Source organism: Podarcis bocagei (assembly GCF_964188305.1).
Source record: "Podarcis bocagei genome assembly, chromosome: 10".
Classification (NCBI taxonomy): Eukaryota; Metazoa; Chordata; class Lepidosauria; order Squamata; family Lacertidae; genus Podarcis; species Podarcis bocagei.
In genome coordinates, this window is record NC_138135.1 from 69820808 (window position 1) to 69848458 (window position 27651).

Consider the following 27651-nt stretch of genomic DNA (forward strand, 5'->3'; position numbering starts at 1 on the left):
GAGATCAGATGTGTTGTCCAGTCAGCCACTTCCTGCAGCGATACAGACAGTGTGCTATGTTGCAAAGCACCCATTTTTGCTGGTGCCAGAGACAGGCCCTATAGCTAATTTTCTGTACCCCAATGCAGCACAATTAGATCTGTCAAAATGGGAATAAAATACATATTTCTATTCGCCTAGGGCTTGCCGATCAGAAGGTCGGCGGTTCGAATCCCCGCGAATCCCCACGACGGGGTGAGCTCCCATTGCTCAGTCCCTGCTCCTGCCAACCTAGCAGTTTGAAAGCACGTCAAAGTGCAAGTAGATAAATAGGTACCGTTACGGCAGGAAGGTAAACGGTGTTTCCGTGCACTGCTCTGGTTTGCCAGAAGCGGCTTAGTCATGCTGGCCACATGACCCAGAAGCTGTACGCCGGCTCCCTTGACCAATAAAGCGAGATGAGCGCCGCAACCCCAGAGTCGGCCACGACTGGACCTAATGGTCAGGGGTCCCTTTACCTTTACCTTTAATGTACTTCAGAGACAGGCTAGAACTGTGCACCATATAGCCTTGAAGCCTGGGACATGAGTGGAGCCACTGCAGGTGCAGATCTAGTTGATATCAACAAACCTTCAAACAACTGCTACTCTACCTGCCCTATTTAGCAACAATACGCCTGTCCCCTGGTACAAAAAGAAAACGTTGGATTGGTCTGATTCATTCAACCCACCTTTATAGATTAGTTAAACAAGTGATATTTACATCAAATGTTATTTTTAACATTGATACTTTTAATACCCTTAGATGGGAGCCAAACACACTTTTGTATAATTTAGATTTTGATAATATGTCTATGACCATGGAGGTTTTTTTTAGACATGCCTTTAAAAAAAAAGCAATTGTTGGTATTTGATGTAGTTCTATTAGATATTGCTAAAATTCTCTTGCTTAATCAAGATTGTTGCAGAAGTGTGTTTTGGGTATATGGTTTATCAACCTTTCATTAAGTTGGATATATTGTGGAATGAGGCTGGGTTTTTTTGGTAACTAATAACTGGGTATAAACATGCCTTTCTTTGAACATCTTCTACCACCCTCTCATTTTATATCATCTTTTGCTTGCCGCCCAATTGTATCCTTGCTGAATCAGGTAATTAAGGGTTTCTCAGCAATCCATCAACCAATATTTTAGATTTGTTCTGTATGCTATTAATCTCAGGTAACTTCTGGAATGCTTGATTAAGTTCTATTAAGTAAACAAAATATATTTAAATGCCTGAAGACTCTTCTTTAAACACTAAATATTCTGTGTGCTTATACAAGGGTATGGGTAGGCTGTTGTTATGGAGGAAAGCAAGGTGAAAAATCGAACTGTCAGTCTGCTACATAGAAATCAGGCTTAGATTTGTCCTCTACAGAGTGGGAAATTGTCACAGCTGTAGCTCACATTCTTCCGCTGTTAGAACTAGTACCAAAATGCTGGACAGTCAATCTATTCCAGGGCTATTTCCCATGTACCTAGTTGCAAACTGCATTACAAGACTGAAAGTGGCCTTTGGAAAATGTACTTTTAAAAAATTACATTTATATCCTGCCTTTTTTCCCATCATGGAACCCAAGGTAGCATCCACGTGGTTCCCAGGTGACCACACTGAGACCTGCTCAGCTTCTGCAAGGTGGTAGCTTCATATGCCTTCCTATCATAACCTGGAACCAATATCACAAGGTCTTTTACCTTCTGAGCCCAGCAAAACCACTGCTGGGAGTGCTGCCTGCAGAAACAACACCCCACTCCAAATGCCAAGGAAGAAAAAGGGGCTTGAGATAATTAAAAAGACAAAATGTGGAGCCCACAGAGCCCAGTCTGAAAAAGAAAGCGATCCCCTTTGCATAAAAATCTCCTTACTCCTTGTATTAGGGTTTGATATCAGGTTTAGCCGAGTGTCTAAATAAGATGGGTATCTTGTCCATGTCAAATACTGCTCATACGTTACATATAAAGCGTCCCTTGTGTTAATAATAGGTTGCTGTATTGCATTTTTATTATATAATACAAGGGGGAAGTAGAACAAAATGTTGCTGGGTAGGGTGCTCCTTTTCAGTGTTCCAGTTACAGTACCTTGAAAGAAAGCTCTTCCAGGGACAGGGAACCTGTGGCCCTCAAGCTCTTATTAGACTACAACTTCCATCATCCTTGACCACTGGTCCTGTTGGGAGTTGTAATCCAGCAGCATCTGCAGAGCCATAGGTTTCCCATCCCTGCTCTGCTCTGTTCCCCATTCCAAGTTTCATATCCGACTTCCATAAGCATAGCTGTCAACCGTTCCTTATTTGGCGGGAAACTCCCTTATCCCAGTGCCGTTTCCCGCTGCTGTCCCAGATTGATGATGTCCCTTAAATTTCCCGGGTTCCATGCTCGCCCGGCTTGGGAGGGAAGCAGCGGCTCGGGGTCCTCCGCCTCAAGAGAGCGAGTGCATGAGCTGCCGCGTCTCTGTCTTTCCCTTTTTCCCCTCAGGGGCACGTTGTGAGGAGACGGGTGGTGGCGAGCGAGCAGGCAGCCCCTCTCTTGCGAGACTTCTGCCGTGCTGCCAGGGGAAGCCGGAGGCGGCAGCGGCGGCTGAGGAGGCGGCCTGAGGGAGGAGGAAGAGGAGGGGATGGGGAGGGATGCAGGAGGGCGGCACTTTAGTGGCCGCCGTGGTGCCGCAACCGCCTCATGCCGGGCTCACAGGCGGCCTGGGCGAGAGTCTCTCTCCCTCCCTCCCTCTCTCTTGGGTGGGGAAGGGCCGATGGAACTCCTCGCGCCAGGACGACGGCAGCCCCGACGTGCTGCTTAGCATCCCCTCCAACCAGTGCAGCATCTTAATGTAGTGATTTCCCCCTCTGCATCCATTTCATAACTCTATCTTTATAAATCATTTGTCCATCCATAGTTCAATTTTTTACTACGAGTTTTCTGTCAATCCTACCAATGTATGTAACTCCTTACAATAGCTTTGCAACTAAATTATAAACTTTCCCCATTCTTTATTAAAGAGGTCCTCTTCCTGGTTCCTAATTCTGCCTGTAAGCTTTGCCATCTCAACACTGTTCATCAGTTTTGTCTGCCACTCTTATTTGGTCGGAGTTGTAGACCCTTAGGATCATCTAACCCAACCCCCTGCAAAACACAGTCAGTGGCAGCCAAAGCAGCATGGCTCCATCAGTGCCGGATTTCTGTACAAGCTAAACCAAAATCCCTTATTTTGGCTGCTGATCCCTTATTTTCGAGGCTGCCGGTCCCTTATTTTCAAATCTGTAAGTTGATAGCTATGCATAAGGAAAGCAGAAATGTTAACACAGAAATCGCCGTACCACTACATTGAATTCCTTCCCTAGTTTGAATGTATCATTATTCACTTTTGCTGCTCCTAAATTTCTGTTTTGCTTTGTTCTTAAGTGTTAGTTGTATTTTATTGCTTTCAGAGATTGCTTTTTATCTGTCGTGTTTTATATGATAATTTATTTCATTTCTGAATAGCTTCCCATGAGGCATCCCACAGCAATTTGTAATGTATGGACATAAAAAAACAAAACAGTTGGATATATTAAAAAGTTGTAGAAAACTGAACATAAAAATAATTTTATAAAACAATTATAAATATAAAAGCAGTTTAAAACAACAGCACATAAAGTCAATGTCATTCAAAGACAGATATCAACAGAGATAAATATTTTAGGGGGGGAAGATTTTTTATTATTCTTATGGTTTTGACAGTGAATTATACTGTTCTGGGTATTTTTAATGGAACAACATACATATAGTACTGAAACTGGAATCTTATTACTTGTATGTGGTGGGTTTAAATATAAAATGCATCAGAATTTAAACATATATGGGAGGAAATCATTTCCTATTGAATTGCAAGATTCCCGATGTTGCAATTCATTCTTCTGTAAGGGAAGCGCTATAATTTCTCATACAAACCTTTCCTTTGGTAGGGCTGCCAGTGCTTTAAATTTTTCAATATTTTCCTTATGTTTGTTCTATTATGTCAAGATTACATAAAATAATATACATACCAGATGTGTGATTTGACACTAACTTTTGAGGAAAGTGTTACTATTACTGCTTAGTGTTCTCGGATCTAAAATACAGTGGTATCTCGGGTTAAGTACTTAATTCGTTCCGGAGGTCTGTTCTTAACCTGAAACTGTTCTTAACCTGAAGCACCACTTTAGCTAATGGGGCCTCCCGCTGCTGCCATGCTGCCGGAGCACAATTTCTGTTCTTATCCTGAAGCAAAGTTCTTAACCTGAAGCACTATTTCTGGGTTAGTGGAGTCTGTAACTTGAAGCGTATGTAACCTGAAGCGTATGTAACCCGAGGTACCACTGTATCTCAAGGTCAGTGTTTTCCCCCTTATACTATTTATTTTAAACCTTTTGTTTTCCAATGCACATTGGTGATATCAAGCATACCTCATCTAATACTCTAACACTCTCTGTGTCAGGCTGCCTTTGAAAAGTGCTCAGAAACTTCAACTGGCTGCAGCCAGATTGTTGAGTGGGGCTGGCTATATGGAGCCGAACAACTCCTGACTAACAGTCCTCTTCCAGCCACAATTCAAAGTGCTGGTTATATGGCTTAGGTCCAAACTATCCAAAAGTCTGTTTTCTCTCATACAAACCTGCTTGGGTTTTGAGATCTTTGTGAGAGGCTCACCACCACAGGCACGCTTGGTAGGGACGCCTACCAATTATTATTATTTAATCCCCCCACCCTGTTTTTACCTGTTCTTATTTTATTTGTAAGCCACCTTAAGTCTGTGTCAGAAAAGGAGGGGTATAAACCAACCAACCAAACAACCAACCACCATCATCCATTAGCTTCCTGCCTAACCTGTGACAGCTAACCTATCAAAAATTAAGAGTGTGGCATTGCAAAATGTCAACATTCTATTACATACTAAAAAAAATACTCCTTTCTTCATGTTGAGACTGACCTAAAAATAAAATTAATTTCATATTTCATATTTTATTACTAACATGACAGATGTCTGGACTCTTTGTGTTGAGAGATGCTACCCTCCAGGGTTTTAAATTAAATTAGGAGATTTAATAGAGAGAGGAACATGCTAAAGAAAGGTTAAATGATAGTACCCGGGAACAGCTTTTATTGCTTAGCCAATTTCAGGATTTATTATAAGGTCATTCTTCAGCTCTACAGCATGAGCTTTCCAATAGAATTTTAATTACATTTTGATTAGAGCGGTGGAAAATGGTTGGAACAGGCACATGTGCTTCATTCTGGGATTCGGTTCTTCAGAGCTTTCCTTGGAAACCACCATAACTTCTATTTTTCAGCTACATGGGGCTTGTATTTTATAATTTGACAAAACATAGAAGTGTTTTAAAGGGCACTAACTGGAGTAAAGTGTGGCTTTTAAATTCCCAGGGCACTTAAATGCTGGTACAGATTAGACCATGGATGAGCAGACCAATGGAATACAGACCAGTTTTTAATGGAGCATCTGCTGGTTGTTACATTAAAGAATATAAGAAAATCCCTGCTCAATCAAGTCAAGTGTTCATTTGGTCCAACGTCCTATATGCAGAATTGCCAATCAGATGCATACAGGAAATCCAATAGGGCAATGGTACACTCCATACATTTACACACCTGTAAATTCCAGCAACGTATTCAAAGGCATACTGCCTCCATCTGTGGACACAGGACACAACTATTGTGGCTAGTAGCCCTATCGACCTAATCAAAACCATCTAAGCTGGTGGCCATCACTAAATTTTGCAGCAGCAAACAATGTGCTGTTTCGACACACCGTGCATCTATTATACCAAAACTTTCATTTCAGTCAGCAGTGAAGATTGGTATGACTAATTTGCAAAGTTAATTCTGTGAAGATGACTCATTCATTGGTGATCTCCATAAACTGTGTGTGCTGGGGCAACAGATTGTCATCTTTGCCTCACATGAACTCTACACACAACTGGTTCTAGAAGACTTTTGTCTGGAGGAAAACGCATGTAGGAATGCAGCCCCATTTAATGTCTGGATCAAAGTTACGCAAAACAGAACATTTAGATTTCTATTTTGTTGAAAACACACACACACACACACAAATATCTATACAGAAGTTCGCATTTTTACACTGATCTACAAAGGCTTCAAAACTGAGTAGTAAATGGTAAATTAACACAACTAGAATCCCCTGCCATGTCTCATAGTTGAGCATGTGCTGCCTGCTTTTAAAAAAATATTTTTAAGTCCATTTGTTTTCCCCACCCTGCTTCTTAGGGCTAACCTACTATGTCTTAGGGAACCTTGTGCCTTAAAAAGCAGGCTCAATAAAGTACATTTCTGCTCCTCTAACAGTCCTTGCTCAAAATTGAAAGTTCACGTGTAGTAATGGAAAAAGTGTACCAATTATGTAAATATGGAACAATATTTATTATTACACAAGGCTTCATTCTATTTGGAATATTACCATAATACTCTTAGAGTGTAAAAGAGTTTCATGTAGCAAGACAAGCATTTAAGATCTCCACTGTTTCTATTAAGACAGTAAAGGTAAAGGTAAAGGTACCCCTGCCCGTTACGGGCCAGTCTTGACAGACTCTGGGGTTTGTGCACCCATCTCACTCTATAGGCCGTGGGCCAGCGCTGTCCGGAGACACTTCCGGGTCACGTGGCCAGCGTGACAAAGCTGCATCTGGCGAGCCAGCGCAGCACACGGAACGCCGTTTACCTTCCCGCTGGTAAGCGGTACCTATTTATCTACTTGCACCCAGGGGTGCTTTCGAACTGCTAGGTTGGCAGGCGCTGGGACCGAGCAGCGGGAGCGCACCCCGCCGCGGGGATTCGAACCGCCGACCTTTCGATCGGCAAGCCCTAGGCGCTGAGGCTTTTACCCACAGCGCCAATTAAGACAGTGGATGGATAAAAAAATTGCCATATTTTTCTGTCTACAAGACGCCCCCATGTATAAGATGCCCCCTATTTTGGGGGACTCCGATTTAAGAAAAAGGGGGGAGGTGTATCCGTGTATAAGGTAAAGGTAAAGGTATCCCTGCCCGTACGGGCCAGTCTTGACAGACTCTAGGGTTGTGCGCTCATCTCACTCTAGAGGCCGGGAGCCAGCGCTGTCCGCAGACACTTCCGGGTCACGTGGCCAGCGTGACGAAGCTGCTCTGGCGAACCAGCACCAGAGCAGCACATGGAAGTTTAAAAGTTTGGGTTTTTTGTTATTTAGTATAATTGTTTTTTAAAAAATATTTTAAACCCACTGCCCGAACGAACCCCGAAAGTACTTGCAGAGTTTGTAGTCTAATACAAGGTAGATATTTTGGTTCTCTTTTATTGCATCAATAAAGTAACTGGGTGTTCTTTTATTTAATAAAGGCTGAAATAAAAGGACTGCCAGTGGAGCATGCAATTTAACAGTTACAATGAGAGTAAGAAGTGCTCCACCCAGTTCTGTCAACAATACCACATTATTCTTTTCTGAAGAAAAGAGCTCCAAATGCTTTTACGTTTCATCACAGGGAAAGTGCTCTACCCCTTTATCATTCTGGATGACTGCCCAACCCCTTCTGCCCTTTTCTAGCTCTATAATATCTTTTTTGAGACAGGTGATCAGGAATGTACACAAAATTTCCACCCTTAGGCAGTGGGCACCCAAAGCAATTTACGGCAATTCAGCACAATCAGATATAATCCACAATCTGAACGTCTAATGAAATTGCTTAAAGTGTATTCATGCCAATCCACAGCAGCGAAAGAAACACAAAAGTCAAGTATTTTCAACGTACCTATTAGAATCTAATAGCATATTCCAACCTTAATTTCATCCAGCGCACCTGAATATGATCTGAGTACCGTTAACTATTTTTCTTCTGCTCTCAACTTCATTTGTTAGACTGAAAGTGTACCTCATCCATTGCTAGATGATGTAGCCAATGTAAAGTCTTCCAGATATTTGGGGTATAGCTCCCATAAGCCCAGCCAGCACGGTCAGGCATGATGGGAATTGTAGTCCAAAACATTTGAAGAACACCATGTTTTCTACCCCTGATGTAATTTCCACAATGCCACCAATAAACTACAATCTCAGGTTCCATTTCTCCACTAATTTGTACTATAACCGGAACCTGTTTTTCATTTTATGTGAACTAAGTTTTAAAGTGAGGAGTTACTATATTAAGTTGCATCTCTAACACATTTCTCTGCAGTATGCTATTTGCCCTTCAAACATCCTACAACGAAAAGAGATGTGTGCATTAAAATTGCTTTCCCTAAGTTGTGAAAGCAATTCTGTTCTTATCATCTGGAGTTAGTTCCGTCTTCAATCTTGTTCTAGTAATAGCAAAGAAATCATGTACTGGGAGAAGAGAGATAGGGTCAATCAACACACAAATGAGAAAGCTATGCTACACTGGCATTAGAGAAACTTCTGTGACAGAAGTTTGTTTATAAAGCTATACATGGAACCGCATTTCTTTGGCAGTTTTTTATGCAGATGGGAATTTCCGTTCCCATTTGACTAAATTTCCAGCAATTATAAATTAGACAGACATGGTCAGCTGGAATTGCAGGGTGATATCCAAAGCTTTTGACAGCTGTAAAACCTTACAAGGAGTAGAAATATCACATCAGAAGCTCCATGAACATAATGGACTGTCCCCTACTTCAGCAATTGTCTACACCTACAAACTGAACTCATTAAAATTCACCTTTTTAGGTATTACTTGTGAAATAACAAGTCAGTGTTATATAGTTGTAACTCTGCACAGCTCCTTCATCTCCAACACTCCAGGCATCTGCTATTGGTTTCCAACATGCTTATAGGTAGCAGATACACTGGAAACGTAAGCTGAGTTTCAGTATAATATCATGCTTTCATCCAAGCAATGTATCCCTTAGAGGAGAGCTGGCAATATTGCAAGAATCAGTTTCCACAAGCATTCCATTTAATTTACAATTTTTTCATCTATGCCTCCTGTATTGCCAAATGCAATTCAGTCAGTCTTTCATCAGGAAGAGAAAAAAATCATTATATTTCTATAAATATGCTTAGTTTAAAATATAATACTGCCCTCTTCCTTTGTTGCTCTGACAACTTCTCTTTACAAAGAAATGCTTATTTATTTAGAATATTTGTAAACCACTTCTTCAAAAGAATTTTCCAAACCAACATAGGGCTAAAATCTGTAAAACGAAAACAGGCCATGACCACTTCAGATGCATCTTATGTGCATGATCTCACATGCGCAAACCACGCCAAACCTGGATGTAACCCACAAATGTCACAGAAAGGGGCGGGGGTCTAGAACATAACCCTCACACAAATCAGTCACTGCCTATATTAAAAACCTTCATAATTAAAAACAAATATAAAAAACCAACAACACTTTAAAACAAATAATAAGTAATCAAATCATTTTTCTGGATAAGAAACGTTTGCAGCAAGCATCTAAAACAATGTAGTGAGAATGGCTCACAAGAGCAGAGAACATTAAAGGAACAACAACTTCTCAGAAATGTGGAACAAATATTATGTGAAAATCGTAAAAGTACAAGTTCTCCCAAACAAAGTGATCAAATAGGCATACATGGAGCAATGGGGGTCCCTTAAGTAACCAGGTCCCAAGCTATTAAGAGCTTTATATACCAACAGTGAAACCACAGAAGATTGTTGAGCAAAAGCTTAATATGCCGACAGAACTGAAGTCTCATCAAGCAATCGTGCTGTAGCAGTTTGCACAAACGGCACAATGTAGAAACCACCCTGTCATGAGTCCTGAGGCATCATCGAACTCAGATGTGGAGTACCAGGCTGAGAGAGATGAGGGGAAAATGAGATGACACGGGGAATTAATACTGGGGGAAGAAGGCAGCTGCCCTGGCTGGGGAACGAGGACTCCCATCTTCCTTCTTTCCTCCCAGGGAGATGAGGAAGAATGGGCATCTCATGGGCTGATGGGGAGGACATAGCCTGGTCGCCCAGGACCCAGTGGCACTCCTGTCGCTGGGAAAGATGCATCCTCCCAAACCCAGAGAGCATCTCCATGCTTGGTGATCTTGCAGGGCATGAGTCTTGTGAATAAGCGTTCTTTGCCCTGTCTTGTGCCAGGGGCTCTTTGGATCTAAGCCAAAGTGTTTGCCTAAACCAGGAATGGGGAATGTGTGGCCCTCCAGATGTTGTAGACTACAACTCCCAATCGTTCCTGACCACTTGGGCCTAATAGGAGATGGAACAAAAAATAAGATAAATGGAAGGGTGAAGGGCCCCCATTCTGGCCTAAGTAATAGACTAAGTTTCCTGAACCCTAGGAAAGCAATCTGGACCAGCTTAGGAATTCTCTACAGGAAGGGTGCATGGAGTAAGTTCTGCACAAGTTGAGTTCTTTCTATGTTTTTACTGCAGACAGACAACTACCAAAGAGGTCAGTACATCTTATGCTGATATATAATTAATAGCAATCAAAATACAATGAGCCACTAACATTTCTCATTGGCAAACCTCAACCGGACAGGTACAAACCTTATGAAGGAAGGAACAGAAATATCCCTAATATGTTTTGAACACAAAATCCTCGGCCAATGAAAGTCTGCACTAGAAAAATAAATTGGATTCTCATCAGAGGTTTTTATGAGGAAATTACAGCAACTTACCTGTATTTTGTGCAGGTAGAATTTTGACCTGAAGGGCCTTCGGGATTAAGAGTGACTTGTGGTGAAACCTGAGCTGACAGCAAAAATCCCAAAGCTAAAATAAGAAGCGCAACTGTAGTGCCTACAAGAAAGAAACAAAACACTTTAGTTCAGAACAGAATTTTACTACCACAAATGTGCTTCTTTAGCAGAAAACTGCTATTTTGTTCAATTTAACAATGTTGAGCTGACTTTGTCCGTTGCAATAAAGTATTTATGTTAGGCACCTAACTCCTTGACATATGCAATGCTCAAGAACATCACATAACACAGAATGGCCAGGAACAAGGGACCGGGTTGCTACTTTGATGAAAAATTCGTCACAATATGTTGGTGCTTCATCCACATGCTCAGATGGAATTATATCTACAAAAAGGCAAATGTCACAATAGCATCCAATTCTAGCATCTGTCAATCCAATCTGCCTTATAACATCGGAGACTGAAGTAAACAGGTGTTTAGACAGTCCTTTTTGTTAAGAAATACTGAGTGTAGAATTCTGTTTATCTGAGGAAAACATGGCAAGTAGCATTAAGAGGACAACATTTCTTCAGAGATTTGCATTCTTGAAGGCCCAAATTCATTCTATGGCATCTATAAACAAGAAAAAGATGTTGCGTAGACCAGGCAAGAAATGATTTATCCTTACAATATAAGAAAAGGAGGTTGGAACCTTATGGCTGCAAAGTCCTACACTACCTGTAACTTCAAGCCTCCCCAAACAAGAGACAAATGAGGTCCTCTGCAGCCCTTGTGGTCTCTTCCAACTCTATGATTCTTCCTCAAAAAGGAGAACACAACACTTAGTCAGAGCCAGCCAAGTAGCAGGTGTTCATAAGTTCTTCTTGAAGCTCACTTGCTAAGTGTACTTTGAGGAAAATGATAGTTCTGCCTCACATCAGCATTGAAAATTTAGATCAGGCGGGCAATGACCCTTCCTTCTCATCTCTGAAACGTGCTGAAGCATGTTGAAGCACTTGAAAAATCTGCGACATTCAGTCTGAAAACCAGTCTCTCTATAGTAAGATGTATTCACTGAAATCTGTCAGCAGAACTTACAGTACTCTACAGGTTTGAATAGGATGGAGTTTCAACACCCCTGTTTTCAGAAAAACAGCAAACTGACTTCTTTATTTAAAAAAATGCTTGAATTACTACAGGGTTTCAAAAAAGCAACTGGAAATTGAAAACAGTCACCAGCTGAGAAAAGTTAGTTACTCATTGTTACTGAAAATTGCTATTTCCAAAATGCTTTACATTACTAGCTCTTACAGTGGTTTAGGGCAAACAGAACAGGGTATCTCTTGGAATTTCAACATAGAAAGCACAATCAAATCAAAAGCAGACAGCTGATTAAATAGAAGCTGTATTTGGTATTTATTTGTTTTGGCTTATATCATGCAAAGCTGTGGCTTACCAAGAGCATGCAGATGTGGAGGCCGTGGAGAGCTGCTCAAAGCCTCTTTCTTCCTCCTTCCTCCCTTTTACTGCTGCACTATGCAGAACCAGGTCAACATTTCGCTTAGTGTGTCGTCCAAACTGGGTTCCACAGGTCAGCTATCACTTCACAAATCACAAGCTGTAGCCAAGGTTTGTTCTTGGCTCCAGCTTGGGGTTGAGGAGAGAGCTTACCCACATTCTGCAGTGCAGACACACAAGCCAAGCCTTGGCTTTGTTCAGGAGGAACGAAAAAGACCAGGAGGCAGCAAAGCAGCTGTGAGCTCTTCTCTGGGTGCCTGCCCTTTCACATGGTCTAGGGAAGTCCAACTTTGGTTTACCACATTGTGTGAACCAGGTCTAGGCATACAACAGTGAACACTAAATAAAGATGAGCACACCATAGCTAGTTCACTTATCAATGCAAACCAGGCTGGATAAAAACTATTTACACAGGCAAATTAATTTAGAAACTCTTAAGAATTTGCATAGAAGACTGAGAGTTACATTATTTTACTGTGCAACACTGTTATCAAGATTAGTTATTACGAAGTCTTACCATTCTACATTGTTACTTAGCATAGAATTGTAGAGTTGGAAGGGACCGTAAGGGTCATACAGTGGTACCTCAGGTTAAGTACTTAATTTGTTCTGGAGGTTCTTAACCTGAAACTCATGAGTTCTTAACCTGAAACTCATTTGCTCTACTTAGATTGTTCTCGGTCATTTTTTTTTTCCTTTAAAAAAAGGGGAGGGGGAACAAATGACGAAACCTGGTTTCATTCCCCCCCCCCCCCGCTCTTACTTTACAGAACAAGTTTCAAAAGCTGGATTCAAGAAGAACTTTATGTAAGCTTGGTTTTCAGGCGACATTGAAACACTGGGGGTGGGGAGCATCTAAGCTAAAAAAAAACACAAGAAAACACAACAAGGTAATGAAGCAGGCGTCTGTGGGGAAGCTCCCCGGCCCCCCATCTGGCACCCAACTCTTCTTCTGAGAAGACTTGCTCACCCCAGGGGGTTCACTGGCCTGCAAGACCCAAGCAAGGCACCCATAAGGCGGGAGGATGTGAGGGCGATCTGGCTGCGACATCTGTCACCCCATTGATCGCCAGGGTTGATTCGGCTGATCTGGCTGGCTAGGCGGGTGTCCCCTTCCTCCCTCACCGCTCCATGTGCGTCCCTCCCGAAGCTGCACGCTTGGTGGAGGACGACGACTATCCCAGATAGAAGGACTGTACCGTTCTTCGGTCAAGGGTATACGATAGCTGCGCTCCCCTGCTAGAACCTCCAAACCTGAAACTGTTCTTAACCTGAAGCACCACTTTAGCCAATGGGGCCTCCTGCTGCCGCCATGCCGCTGGAGCACGATTTCTGTTCTCATCCTGAAGCAAAGTCCTTAACCTGAAGCACTATTTCTGGGTTAGTGGAGTCTGTAACCTGAAGCGTATGTAACCTGAAGCGTATGTAACCCGAGGTACCACTGTATAGTCCAAGTCCCTGCAATGCAGAAATCTTTTGCCTAATGTTGAGCTCAGACCCACAAGCCTGAAATTAAGAGTCTCATTCTCTAACAACTTGGCTATCCCAGGTCTTCGATTCATAACTGCTTGTTACTGGTTGCTATTCCTGCTCCCGAGGCTTGGAAATGAATCAATGGATCCAAGTTACAAGAAAGGAGATTCCTGCTAAACCTCAGAAAAAACTTTCTGGCAGTTAAGAGCTGTTTGATAGTGGGACAGACTCCCAGGAGAGAGTTCCAGGTGGGCTCACCTTCCTTGGAGGTTTTTAAGCAGAAGTTGGATGGCCATCTGTCATGTATGATCTACAGTGATATCTTGGTTTAAGAACAGCTTAGTTTATGAATAACTTGGATTAAGAATGCTGCAAACCCGGAAGTAGGGGTTTTGGTTTGTGAACTTTGCCTTGGAAGCAGAACACGTTCCGCTTCCTGTTGAGTGTGTTCCATTTGTAAATTGAGTCCCCCGCTGCTATGGAAAAGCACACCTTGGTATAAGAATGCTTTGGTTTAAGAATGGACTTCCGGAACGGATTAAGTTTGTAAACCAAGGTACCACTGTAGTTTAAACTCCTGCATTACAGTGGATTGGACTAGATGACACTTGGTGTCCCTTCCAACTCTACAATTTTATAATTTGATTGTTCACATGCTTTTGGGGGCATATATGCTTATTACCTTTCATTCTAAACCTGCAGAGAGGCAACTCATCCAAAAGAACCCCAAATATGCCACACCTGATCAACACAGGACTGCCTCTTCCAAAACCTACAGACACCAACTTGGCTTGTTAATTTAAGAAGCTTTAAGAGCAATCTTCTGCCATCGTTACTGCATTTCCCTGTCTCAATAAACTTTCTTCTAAGCTGTCCATCTTGGCCTGAAACAACATGTCGCACAATAATGAAGAGAACTAACACAAAGTTGTACCTGCTAAGCTTCCGAGGGTGAGTTTTCGCCGGCCCACTTTCTCAACAAGCCAGACTCCAACAAGAGTGAAAATGAAATTAGTGAATGCTGTCACTGCAGCAAGCCAAATTGCAAGCCGGTCATCTTGAACACCAGACATCTGCATAATGGTGGCACTGTAATACCTGAAATGTTAAATAAAAGAGAATAAAAAGCACTGCCCCTGATTCGGTCAATGATAAAATGATTTCATATATGGGTTTTCATTATGGAGAGTACTGTATGAGGTTTCTACATTTGGGCAGTTACAATGTTTTCTTTTACAATGGCACTAAGGAACTGAACACGTCCTGTGCTTTGCTGGGCAGCTTGACTCGGGAGACTCCAGAAACTTGTTGCTTAAAAGGCTCTGAAATTTCCAACACATGTCCTAGGAACACTGTTCTCCTGACACTCACAAATCCTTGTTGCTTTGAGGCCAGTTGGGGACAACACTGGAGAGATCTTCCTACAGAAGAACATGAGAAAGGATGGAATGTTGCCATGGAGAATGTGACACCAATTAAGAGTGTTAATTCATAATAAACTTAAGAATTAAAAACTCTTAATTGCTATTCTCCACTCCTGTAAGAAGGACAGATCCTGAAGCTGAGGCTCCAGTACTTTGGCCACCTCATGAGAAGAGAAGATTCCCTGGAAAAGACCCTGATATTGGGAAAGATGGAGGTCACAAGGAGAAGGGGACGACAGAGGACGAGATGGTTGGACAGTGTTCTCGAAGCTACCAACATGAGTCTGACCAAACTGCGGGAGGCAGTGGAAGACAGGAACGCCTGGCGTGCTCTGGTCCATGGGGTCACGAAGAGTTGGACACAACTAAACAACTAAACAACAACTCCTGTAAGTTAAATTATAATTTCTATACTGCCATTCATCAGGGAATCACAAGACAGTTTACAATATAAAAACATAAAAATACATTCCATAGTAATAAATAAAAACAGTTTAAAAGGGCATAGATTGTTTAATCAGCCAAAGGCCTGGGAAAAGAGGAATGTTTTTGCCTCGTGCCTAAAGATATGTAATGAAGGTGCCAAGTGAGAATCCCTGGGGAGAGTAATCCACAAGTAGGGAGCCACTGCTGATGGGAAGTTCTACTTCTGCACATGAGTCTGGCAAACCGCTCTAAGCTGAAGCATTCCTTCCTCATCCACCCTAGAATGTTTAGTTCACATTGAGTTCATGAAACATCATGCCCTGACCTGTTCTTAATGCATGGTTGACCACATCTACGGAATGCGATTGTTATGCTCTTTTAAGTTTTGCAATATCAATCACTAGTAATAGTTTAATAATGAGGTTTTCATACCTGTCCAACCATGTGTTCCCTTTCCCAACCTTTAATCTATTGATGATTAATGCCTATATGCAACCCTTGCATTGTATTTGTGTTAACCAATCAGCAACAAGCACATATGTGGCAATGCTGTAATATTCAATAAAAGGGACTTCCCGAGACATGCTCGGCAGATGCCTCCCATATGACACTTGTCATTCGTCTGTCGCTTATTTCAACCCAACACACTGCAGAAAAGGCCCATTCTCATGTTGCCACCCTCTGGACCTCGTGTGGAGGAGGAACACAAAGAAGGGCCTTTGATGACGACAAAAGACTCTTCCAGTGTCTATACTGCATTCAAACAAAATGTGTTGCTGTTGCAGGCGATAAAAGCGCTTGTCACTAGTGGGTCTGCTGAGCCGTCTATTTAGTACACATTTCAAAATAACTGAATTTAACAAGTGCTATAAACTTTTAGGGGGTCTGAAATCTTATGCTTAGACATGACCAATTTAAGCCAACCTTTAAAGCAGAGGGATTCCTTTTTGTCCTAAACGGCTGGTAGTGTGTTCTTATGACACGATTGCATGTCAAATTTCAAAATGGATTTCTAAATTACTACTACAAATGCTATCACTCTGAAATACTTTAGTGAGAATTATTTAAGCATTCAAATTCTTGATTCCAAATTGCAAAATCTTTCAAGTTTTGATGAAGTCACCAGCAAACAAAATGCTGCAGTCCAGCTTTCATTTTAAGTTTGCACCTCATTTGTATGAAATGCCATCTCATCAACACACAAATATTTTATGATCCAAAGAAACGTAATGGTTGTGATCTTTTGTTCTGCTATAACTGAAATATCCTGGAATACCAAATCATTTCTATTTTACCATCACGTAAAATACCAAAGGATGCTGGTACTTTCAAAGCCTCTCAGAGCCAATTCCTCCTTTCTGCTCATGTTTTTCCCCCTTATTATTACATTAGTCCTTCTCCTCCTGCTTTCAGGGCAGGGGTCTGATTGCAGATCCAATTTATCTGTGCTTTCCACAAGAAAACTGTGACAAAGCTTCCATTTAGCCTTCTATTCACAAGAAAGGGTCTCTATTGTTTAGACACAATCTTAAACCATAGTGAATTCGTCCCTATTTCATATTCTCCCTTCTTCCCTGACACAGCCATGAGCAGATTGGCAGGGTCTGCATCTGTTTCAAGATAACCAGAATTATTCATTATATCTGAACTCAGAAAAGCAGTGGTTCATCTTAACTATGGTTTAAGGCAGGGATGGAGAAACTCTGTGGCCCTCCAGATATTATTGGATTTGAATTTCCTTCACCATGGCAACACATGGAGGGCCACAGCTCCTCCATCCCAGTGCAAGACTAACCAGAGTTGCCTGAAAGCAGAAACAAGAGCTTCCAATCTCTTTGCAGCTACACCAGAGCAGCAGAAAAGGGAAATATGGGCACTCCAGCCTAGTGCACATAATGCTAAGCCATAATTATGTCTGGAATAAATCACTATCAGTTCCTGACTATGACAAAAGTCTAACTGATTAAACTTCATTTTCAAGCATAGTTGGCAAACAGACAGCTGCTACCTGCTCAACTAAGGACACTTAAAAGAAAAACTGTTCTTGATAGAAGTCCTCTCAGATGCTCCAACTTTTAAATTGAAAACGATTCCAGTGGACAAGCCAAAGCTGCTTATACTTCTCAGAGTTGGTAGCAGAGACCGCCAGAGGGAGCCCTCACAATAAACAGTATACTCTGAGGAAGTGGTGGTTTTGAGACATTTTCTCACCTATAAGTATCAGCTCTGTATGTAGCACAAGCAACCATGCTTTCACATGATGGAATGAACAGACTAAGTATCCTAGGCTAAGAACACAATTCAGGAACAATAGACACACTGGAACTGGGACAAAAGAGGAGACAAGACTAAGGTCTACAGGCAAATTAGACAATGGCTGAAAGGCAGACCTTTAAAATGTGTTTACAGGAGTGAAAAGGTAAATTTTATATATCAATGTATTTCAGAACAATCACCACTCTTTCCCTTTTTCAAATGTTCCTGCTCACTACATATTGACATTTCAGTAATATGCGCTTGTTAGTCCCTTCCCTCCTATGAATTACATCTGGCTCAAAATTACTGCCTGCAATTTTTAATCCTCAATCTGAAATCTTAAACTATTTCTTTGGATGTCACTGTGTCATCGCAGGTAAGAGAAAGAGGAAATCCCAAATGTCAGTATCATTCATAATTTAGATTTTCTGTTTAGCTCATCAAATTGCTGGATATGAAACCCAAACAAGTGAACACTGTGCTTCCTCAGTGAAAACGATGCTGTCATCCTCTTAGTTTCTTAACTCTGTAATTATTTAACCTTCATTTATATGTAATTATTTAACCTCTCTTTATAGGAGGAGCATCTTTTGCAAACTGATTCTTAATGAAGTTGGCTTTTCAGTGGTTTGACAGACTTTTCAATCACAGTTAAATAGGATGAATGTTCCCAGTGCAAAACCACCTTTCAGCAGTTACAGTAGTTTCTCTTTTAGAGACATGATACTGTTACATACCTTTTACAATGCAAAAATAGCAGGAGCAAAATTTTAACACATTAACACAGTTTAGGAAAGTGTCTAGGAAACCGCTTTCCCCACAACTTGTAACTCAACTGCGAACTCAGCTCAAGGCAAAATGATACCACAAGCAGCACTCTAGCAAAATTGTTAAAGCTTTAGAAAAGAACTGAAGCAGTTTTATAACTGACTCATGTACCTTCTTCTGCCTTCAAAATACCAATTCTTATGGGACTATTTTATCCATTTGACTCCAAAAAAAGGTATCTTGTAGAAACACAGTGAGATACTGAAATTCAAAATGCTGTTCAAATATGACTGTGCTTAACCAAATCAAGTTTATGTTGTTAATATATACAATTCCTGTCAGAAGGAGAGGGGAAGTTTGAAGCACACAAGTCGGTTGATTCACATTATGCTAAAACCCAGTGTCTGAACCCAGCTATTGGCTATTCTTCGCCTCCATTTCCACAAATCAGAAAACAGTGCTGCTATCTTGCAAATTTTGCAACCACTGAGCCCAGGTTAGTCTCACACAAACCAAAGGAACATTTTACAAGGCAGTGATATATGACAAGAACGAGAGGGGTGGAGGGGAAAAATCACTGAACTGAAAGTGTTCCATTTAAAGCTTGGTAACTGAAAAAAAGCTGAACGTAAAGAGTACAGTCCATTCATTATGTGCAGCAAGATATTTCTTTCCTGAGTAGCAAAAACTGTCCCACAACTGTTTCAACACGTGAGGTTAAAAATCAGTTTATCACACACACAAAAAGAACCCACAATGGTCTTGTAATATATTAATGGATAGTGTATTTAATATAGTCATGCAGACTTACTTTCATGATCCAGTAAAGGTAAACTATATTTCTTAAGGATTATTGAATTTATTTTTTCCCTTTAGGACAGATGAGGCTAACTTGTAACTCTCTGTTGACCATGCTAGGTGTGGCTGATGGGAGTTGAACAGATTAGCCACTCCTGCTTAAAGGTAACACATTCACCATCTTGCTGGGCTTTTGCACATGCACATCAGTATAGAAAATTTCCTGAAATTCTGAGAAGAAAGCAACACATACACTAGCTCAGTTCAGACCATCCTGTAGCCCAAACCATGATATGATGGATCAGGAACAAGCTGATGGGCCATATACTACCTCTCCCCACTATATGCAACTCCACTTTCTATTTCCGGCCTTGATATTGACATTCTGCTGTGATGTCCCAGTTAGCAAACTATGCTTTACTGCTTTCCATTCAAACCAGAACCAGAAACCCTTGGTTTGGAGCATCATCTAAATTGCTTCAGTAATGCTTTCTGTGACAATATAACCATGTTCAATCCTTAATGTGGTTTTTGAATCCATTTGCCGAGACAAAATCCTCGTCTAGTGGCTACCGCACAGCTATTTTTAAACTCTTCCTTGATTTTCCAGATAGCTTGATAAAGGTGCGGCCATGTATGAGTATCTCTTAGTTCAAGTCAAGTATAGGGAATCATGCTAAACCACTTAACTTGTATCTCTTTTTTTTACTTCTACCTCTTTCATCAGAGTGCTTATTAATCTTTGCTACTCTTCTCTCAGATGTGGCGTGTCTTCCTCTGCTGCACATCTACACAATCTTTAAACAGAATGGATTGTGCCTCATCCATTCCAGTACTCCGTTGTATTTATTGCTTTTGGTGAAAGGTCTAGCAAATTTAACAGTTACAATAAATAAATGAATACAATAATATGAAACATTAAACCAATTTAAGGGCTATGTTCAGGTGGAATTCAACTGCATACCAACAAATCCAGGTTGTATAACTAAAGCTGATCTGGTGCTCTTGTGTAGCAAACCCCCTTTCCACCAAAGTTGAACATTTTGCTGAAGGAGAGTGACAGGAAAATGTGCTAGAAAGTGTGGGATAACCATTGCTTGACACAACATTTTATAACCTCCCGGCAACTAGAACTGATGCTCAGTCTAACCTTGTTTAACCTCCCCACAAACACTGTTGAACATTTGTTTGAACAAACAGGAAGTCTGAAAACAATCCAAGATTATGTCACTACCGTGTGTTAATCACCAGTACGGATTGAAACACCATTTTATCAGCTAAGGCAATCTGCTGCAGAGTAAATAGACATCTCTCCTATAAACCTTATCCTAATTTCTTAGTGACAACAGCAAAAGAGGGCAACACAGCAGGCCACCTATTTATTGATATCATTTAGCAAAGGAAAAAAATCACAGCCAACTTTGGTGAGAAATTGTTATTATTATTACTGGAAATTTTATAATGCAACTAAACAACCTGTCAATGGTGCATTACCCACAATACAAATTAGACAACAAGGACATAAAAGAAGAAAAAGCAAGAAACATGTCCACACTCAATAAAGAAACAGGCAAGACAACAGGACATACCTGTGTATTTCTACTGCTAGACTGGTATGGTTATGCTTGAATCCTGAACAGAACATTCACAATATTCAGGCATTCTTGGTGGGGACATGGGAGACAGCCTTATCAGTGGTCTGCTCCCAGACTTCTGGGAACTCCTTCCCTAAAGAAGCTAGACCAGCTCCCTCCTTGCTGTCCTACTGGCAGGTGAGTACTTTCTTGTTGCCACAGGCTTTTGGGAACTGATTGCTTTTAATTAAAGAGCTGGTGCCCTGCTGTTTTTATTGTAGTCACTGGTATGTTTTTAAACGGATCTTATATATGTATAGAGTTTTAATTCTATCAATTGTATTTTAATTATTGATTTTCTGATTTTTTTTGAGAGGTTCTTGTTTTTAATCTGTAAGCCGCCTTGAGTCCCATAAGAGAAATAGGTGAAGTATAAATAAACGTATAATAATCATAATCATAATCATAATCATCATATACATTGTAATGGACTAAGACAAATAAATTCCACATTTGAAAATTAATTGTGGTGACAAAAGCATACTAGAATACATCTAGAATACATCTAGAATAAAGACACCAGACCTCTCCAAAAAGGAAAATTGTACACTTTGAATGATTATTATTCAGCACCAGAGGCACTGTAAAATATCATAGATGAGATTTTCATGTTCAGAACACATATCCCCAATACAAAAATGTTGGGCGTGCTAGAAAGCCCCTGTGCTGTTTTCAATGATAAGCTAGTCAACACAATGTATGCTGTTGTTTGTGGGCAAACTAGTATTCAGCTCAAACATACCTTTGAAAGCTAGAATTATCCACCCCTTGGAGTTACTGACATGTCAAATCAAAAGAACATGGGAGGAGCAACGCACCTGCCTCCTCATTCTGAGGAAGCCATGCTTTGGGCTTAATGTTATGTGCAAATGTGGTTGTTATGTTCACCTGTCTTTTACTAGAACCCCAAGTTACCCAGTGCAGAAGACATGAGTTTGAGAACCCTCAACGTTCGCCAATGAAAGGCTCCCCATTTCAGATGGTTGCCTCCTAGTGAGAGAAGGGAGAGCAAGTCATGCCATGCATGTTTTGTTTTGTTTAATACTCAATTGTCACAGTGCAGCTAAACTAAAACTGTGTGGATAAGGCCAATATATAGTTTGGTCATTAGGTGGTACTGGACTAAGTTGTAAATGGGCAGAGCTGGAAATGGGCAGACGGTTTCCTGTTCTTATTTAAGGTATATAACAAAGCTCTTGTCTAGCTTTTGGACTGGTAGATAAATCAAGCCATGGTACCTTAAAATTACACATTCTATGTCCCCCTCCCCCCTGCCAACATCCCTTACTATGATGACATAGTAAAAAAATAGAAAAGACTGCACAATTCCTCAACATTATGAAAATGCATTAGCGCACAGACTTCTTTGCATACAGAGCGTTATCCCCTAATGAAATCATTCTCTTGAACCAAATTATTCTTGAATAGCCTAGTGAAGGTATTTAAAATTCTAGGAACACTTCAAGTTTAAGTTCACACACAGAAACCACCTCATTATTTTCTCCTTTTTCAACTTTTAATTAAATGTGCTACATCAGTAATATTTACCTTGCATAAATTAACTTTTTAAAAGAAACACGTCTAAACTTTTAGGACTGCTTAATTAACATCAGTAAGAGCCGCCAGCCTAAAACCAGACAATTCCTGGGAATACTGGTTTTCTTTTCATAATCAAACATTGAGATATTATATTAGACTAATTATATATAAAGAATATAAATGCATATCTTTAGGTGCCCACCAATCTTAAATTTTAAAGCAACAGGCACAGATGTTAGTTCTGAATAGCATTTTTGTATATGTGTATATTTATTAAAATATTAAAATATTTAGAACCCACTCTCTATCCAAATATTTCAGGGTAGGGGCACACTAGTAATTAAAACAACCCAACTACGAATCAGGAGTTGATATAAGAAATAACTTTAACACGCAGTGACAATCATTACAAAACTAAGCTGTGAAACTAACAGTTACTAAAGCTTCAGTATGCTTAAATATCATAGTGTAGCTTGCTCCCATGGTCCTGAGTAAATATCATTGCAACAGGCTGTGTACAATGCATTTACTAAATACGTTCAGCGGGGCCAAGAGGTGGCTCATGGCCTATAGCAGACTTGATCCCGAGTTTTCATGTTACTCACATACATTATGAAAGAGCATCTGGGTCATGCATTTCTTCAGCATAGTTGCCTAGAGACCGTTTCGCCATCTGCAGCAACAATCTAGACCCGTGCGAGTTAAAGGCTTTTATGCATTTACATAGGCATACACCTCATGCAAACCGCCTGCAAGTCGGGCTACACATTGCTATTCCTTTGGTCCTCGGATATTATCTACCACTCACTACACATGAGGAAGAAAGTGAAGTTATCCACTGGGCAGTGAAGGATAATGTCATTACTTTCTATGTATTACATAACCTGGGAAGGTAGCCCATATAGCAGAAGGAAAACTCTGATCTGAAACCTCTACGGCCTTGAGGAATTATATTCAGGAGAAGAAAAGGCTAAATAGTCAATTCTACACAAATCCGGAGTGGAGTCCCTAAAACAGTTGGATGGCACCTTGTACGCCTCCTTCTGGCAACTCCTACAGCCCAGCTGGTGCCAAACGTATTGCTGTGCTTTCCTTTGTTGTTGTTGCTTAGTTGTTTAGTCGTGTCCAACTCTACATGACCCCATGGACCAGGGAATGCCAGGCACTCCTGTCTTCCACTGCCTCCTGCAGTTTGGTCAAACTCATGCTGGTCGCTTCGAGAACACTGTCCAACCATCTCGTCCTCTGTCATCCCCTTCTCCTTGTGCCCTCCATCTTTCCCAACATCAGGGTCTTTTCCAGGGAGTCTTCTCTTCTCAGGAGGTGGCCAAATAACATTGTTATTTGGTATAACAATGTATAACATTGTTATTGTTGTAGTTGTTGTTAAATACGATGTCCCTATTTTCATCGGAGAAATGTTGAAGCATATGTCACTTTCTCTAAGCTTCACCTACTTCACAGGGATGTAATGGGGATTAAACGGGGGGGGGGGGAGGCATAGAGAACACCTTGAGCTCCTTGGAGGAAAAGATGGGCTATAAATTGGATAGAGGTAAATATTCAGAAGCAAGCATCGTAGCACCAGTGCTCTGGCTGGCATCGACAAGAGTTGTGGTCCGAAGTATCCAGAGTAGACCAGGTTGGCAGAGGCTGGTTTGCTGCTGGGTAGGAACACTGCAAAGGCTTTATTCACAACCTATCTGCTTACCTTGGGGGAAACAAAATAGCAAACCTTCTCCCCGGTTTTATGTTGGAGGAGATTACCTCTATGATCTAACGCAGCGGAAATTGTGAATGTGATAAAGTCCACATGCGCTCCCCCTCCACATCAATGAAGCCAAGAGAGGGGGGATTTTGTCATCTGGGCAGCCCAGGACCTCCATATACCCTGCCCAGGCTTGGACTCTAGGGGGGGTCACTTTGGTGCTGCTAATGCAGGAGTCTGACTTCACCCCCCAGAAGCACACTCCATTGTCTTTCGAGAGAGACAGTGTTGCCAACACCAACAATAACATAAGTAAGTAATAAGTAATGTGCCACAAGACCAATTAAATTTATTATTCTGTGCTTTCAAGACACAATGTAAATGAAATCAAACTGAACTGAGTATCATCCCCAATTTCGCAGAACTATTCATATCCAACGAATGTGGGGGTTTTGGTGATGATGTAGCTCATAGAGCATCAGTTTTTTATGCAGAAGGTATCATCACATAGGGTTGGAAATGTCCTCTGTCTGAAACACTGGAGAGCTGCAACCTGCCAGAATAAAAAACTGAACTAAATGGACCAGTGGTCTGATTCAGTATAAGACTACAATCAGACCTCAGTTCCCGAACGCCTCCATTTTGGAACATTTTGGCTCCCGAACGGTAAAAACCCAGAAGAAAATGCTCTGGTTTTCAAACGTTTTTTGGAAGCTGAACATCTGACATGGCTTCCGCTTGAGTGCAGAAAGCTCTTGCAACCAATCAGAAGCCGTGCCTTGGTTGTTGAACGTTTCGGAAGCCGAGCGGGCTTCTGGAACGGATTACGTTAGACAACCGAGGTTTGTCTGTACTAATTTTCCTAAAACTGATGAATGTTTAGGTGAGGGTGACTGCTGGATGCTAAGGTCAAGTGAGTTGCTTGAAGTGTTGAAACATTTTTGTTGCTTAAAAATTTTTAAACCTACACTTTCCCGGAAAGGTTATTTGATTTTACCACACCCACACCAAACATTAATTCAATCTTGGGGGTATTTTTGCCCCATCCCCACAAAATGTACCAAAAATTACTATTTAGGCCCTGGTAGTTAACTGCATAGTAATATTAATGTGTATGCCATCTGAGTACTAATTAGGCAGCATCCGCTCCTGATACACACAAACTTAAAATGTTTGCTTCTGCTCCATCTGTTTTGGCATATTATTCAGTGATCATGGGAACCTACAAAGGAAATGTCTGGCAGCTACATATCCCAGAATTTAACTTCTGGAAGTTATGATCAAGAACAGCCAACATCCACAGCCTTGTTAATTGTCTCAGGATTCTTCATTGTATACACATTTTGAAGTAGCAATATTCCCTCTATTTCTGACAATGCAATCTATACCTTCAAGCGTTCCAAAATGTCCCTTCCTAAGGTGAGGAGGCTGCTCAGAGATGAGGGCTTTGAAAGCATGTGCTGGGCCAGTCCGTAGTTCCCTCTCACTTAAAAGGAAGGGTTATCAAGGCAAGGAACAGGCTGGCTGATAGCCATCCCAACTTTCAGCCGCCTCTCCTCAAAGAAAATGTGTAAACCTTCATTCTTTACACCAACATAAATTGTTTAGAGGAAATCTGGACTGAATATGGCCTGGAAAAGGTTTAAAAGTAAGTCAAATCCAGGGCTGTCACCTTATTGCTATCTTTTGCGATACAGAATGTTGAAAATCATGACTATTAGGGGATTTGAAGAACTGGAAGGGAAATGGTAACAGAATTGAGGCAGGTCTACAGACAGATGGGTGGAAGGGTTAGGATTCTGGTGTGACCAAGGCCAGCACAGGGCCCAGATTCTTTTCTTTCTTTCTTTCTTTTTTAAAAAGGTTGACCAGACATTTCTGAAGAAAGTTAGCACACAACATGCAGATGTAGCCATTATGATTCAGCACTCAGGCAGCACAATTGCAAATGACCATCGCTTAATCACTGTTGCTGAGCATTAAGAGGAAGAAACGTGGATGCCCTCATCTGTGATTTGGGAAGGGTCCCTCCCAGAGCTAAGAAAGAAAGAAAGAAAGAAAGAAAGAAAGAAAGAAAGAAAGAAAGGCAAGAGAAGGAGGAGGATACTGGGGTATGCTTGTTAGAGCACCTTCCTCATTATCATTTCATTCATTCAATGTGCTGTCTTTGCAGAATAAAACACAATTGGTATGCTTTACTCAGAAGTAGCTCTGTTGAAATAAATGAGGCTTCCTTCCTACTGGGGGTAAATGATATGACAGGAATTTCAGTTTTTGCCCACTATATTTATTCATGTGTGTGTGTTTTTCTGCACTTATTTTTCTGAACATGTCTTTCTCAACTCTGCATTTAAGCACTAGACCCCAATCTGCATATTTTGGAGCACATTTTAAAGACTCCTTGACAGAAATGAGCTCTTCAATTAAATCATTAAATTAACTGGCTCTATATCAAAAATACTACAAATCCAAGAGGCAAACACAGAAAAAGCCATAAAGACACGGCCAAATTAATTTTAATCACACTGCCTCAAGTATGCATATGCTTTTTGCACACTCATTTACCCTCTTGGATGCATGGATGCTTAGAATACACACAACCAAGAAACTACACTGGTTAAATTGGTGACAACAAGCAAGAGGTCGTTGGAGTGTCATGCTGGACTCTGTGCCTGTAACTAGGCATAATTACATATTAAATCCAAGTGGTCAGAGCTCCACTGTTCTATCATGCATAAAGAATAAAAGTATGTGAAAAGGGCTACTGTATAGAAAGATAAGACTATCGACATAGCATTCTGGGGTATATTCCACTCCCCCAGGTTGCAATCCCTCAATCATCTTTGCTGAAGCAGACCCAGACAGAATAGAATGTGATTCAGGAGGTACTGCTTAAGGAATAAACAATAAACTTTAAATACAGACAACACACACACTTCAAGGAGATCAGCATATTATCCATGGCACATTTCAGAGAGCTGAAAAATTTCATCATTTCAAAAAATCCCATTTGGATCCGATCAATATCAAACTTTCATTAAAAACGCTGGAGCTACATGTGAATGCAGCAGTTTTCTGGCTTTCATTAGAAGTTTTTCAACTTTATGAGTGTGGAGAAATTCTAATCACAAAAGTGAAAAATACCTTAAAATATAATCCAATATAATCCATTACAAATAAACCATCGCCATAATTTCATCAAATCAGGTTATAAACTAAATATTTGGATTTGCAAAAGACAATATTTTAAATAATTGTTGCAATGCAAATAAGGATTAATAAAAGTGTTTTGCTCTTTGTGGCAACTCTGACCTTATCACTAAATATAATTCAGGAATGATTAAGAACTCAGTTATTTCATTATTGCCTTTATGTTAATCAAAACCATCTCAACCATGGTCTCAAAGGGGTCCATCATCTAAGGCTGTGTATTCTGGAAGTTACACAAAGGGATCC

At 40.8% G+C, this 27651-nt stretch overlaps 1 protein-coding gene across 2 annotated transcripts in view; it reads right to left on the bottom strand.

Annotated features, from left to right (window-relative positions):
* Window positions 1-27651, bottom strand: part of SLC2A13 (solute carrier family 2 member 13) — a 103285-nt gene that overhangs the window by 30204 nt on the left and 45430 nt on the right. For both annotated transcript variants that reach the window (XR_014012539.1, XM_081211627.1), the window contains exons 5-6: window positions 14577-14740; window positions 10652-10772 (exon numbers count right to left, since the gene is read on the bottom strand). Coding sequence is in view for 1 of the 2 variants with exons in the window: in XM_081211627.1 (XP_081067753.1) it covers window positions 10652-10772; window positions 14577-14740 (285 nt within the window). In the remaining variant the exon portion in view is untranslated. The remainder of the gene's footprint in view (window positions 1-10651; window positions 10773-14576; window positions 14741-27651) is intronic.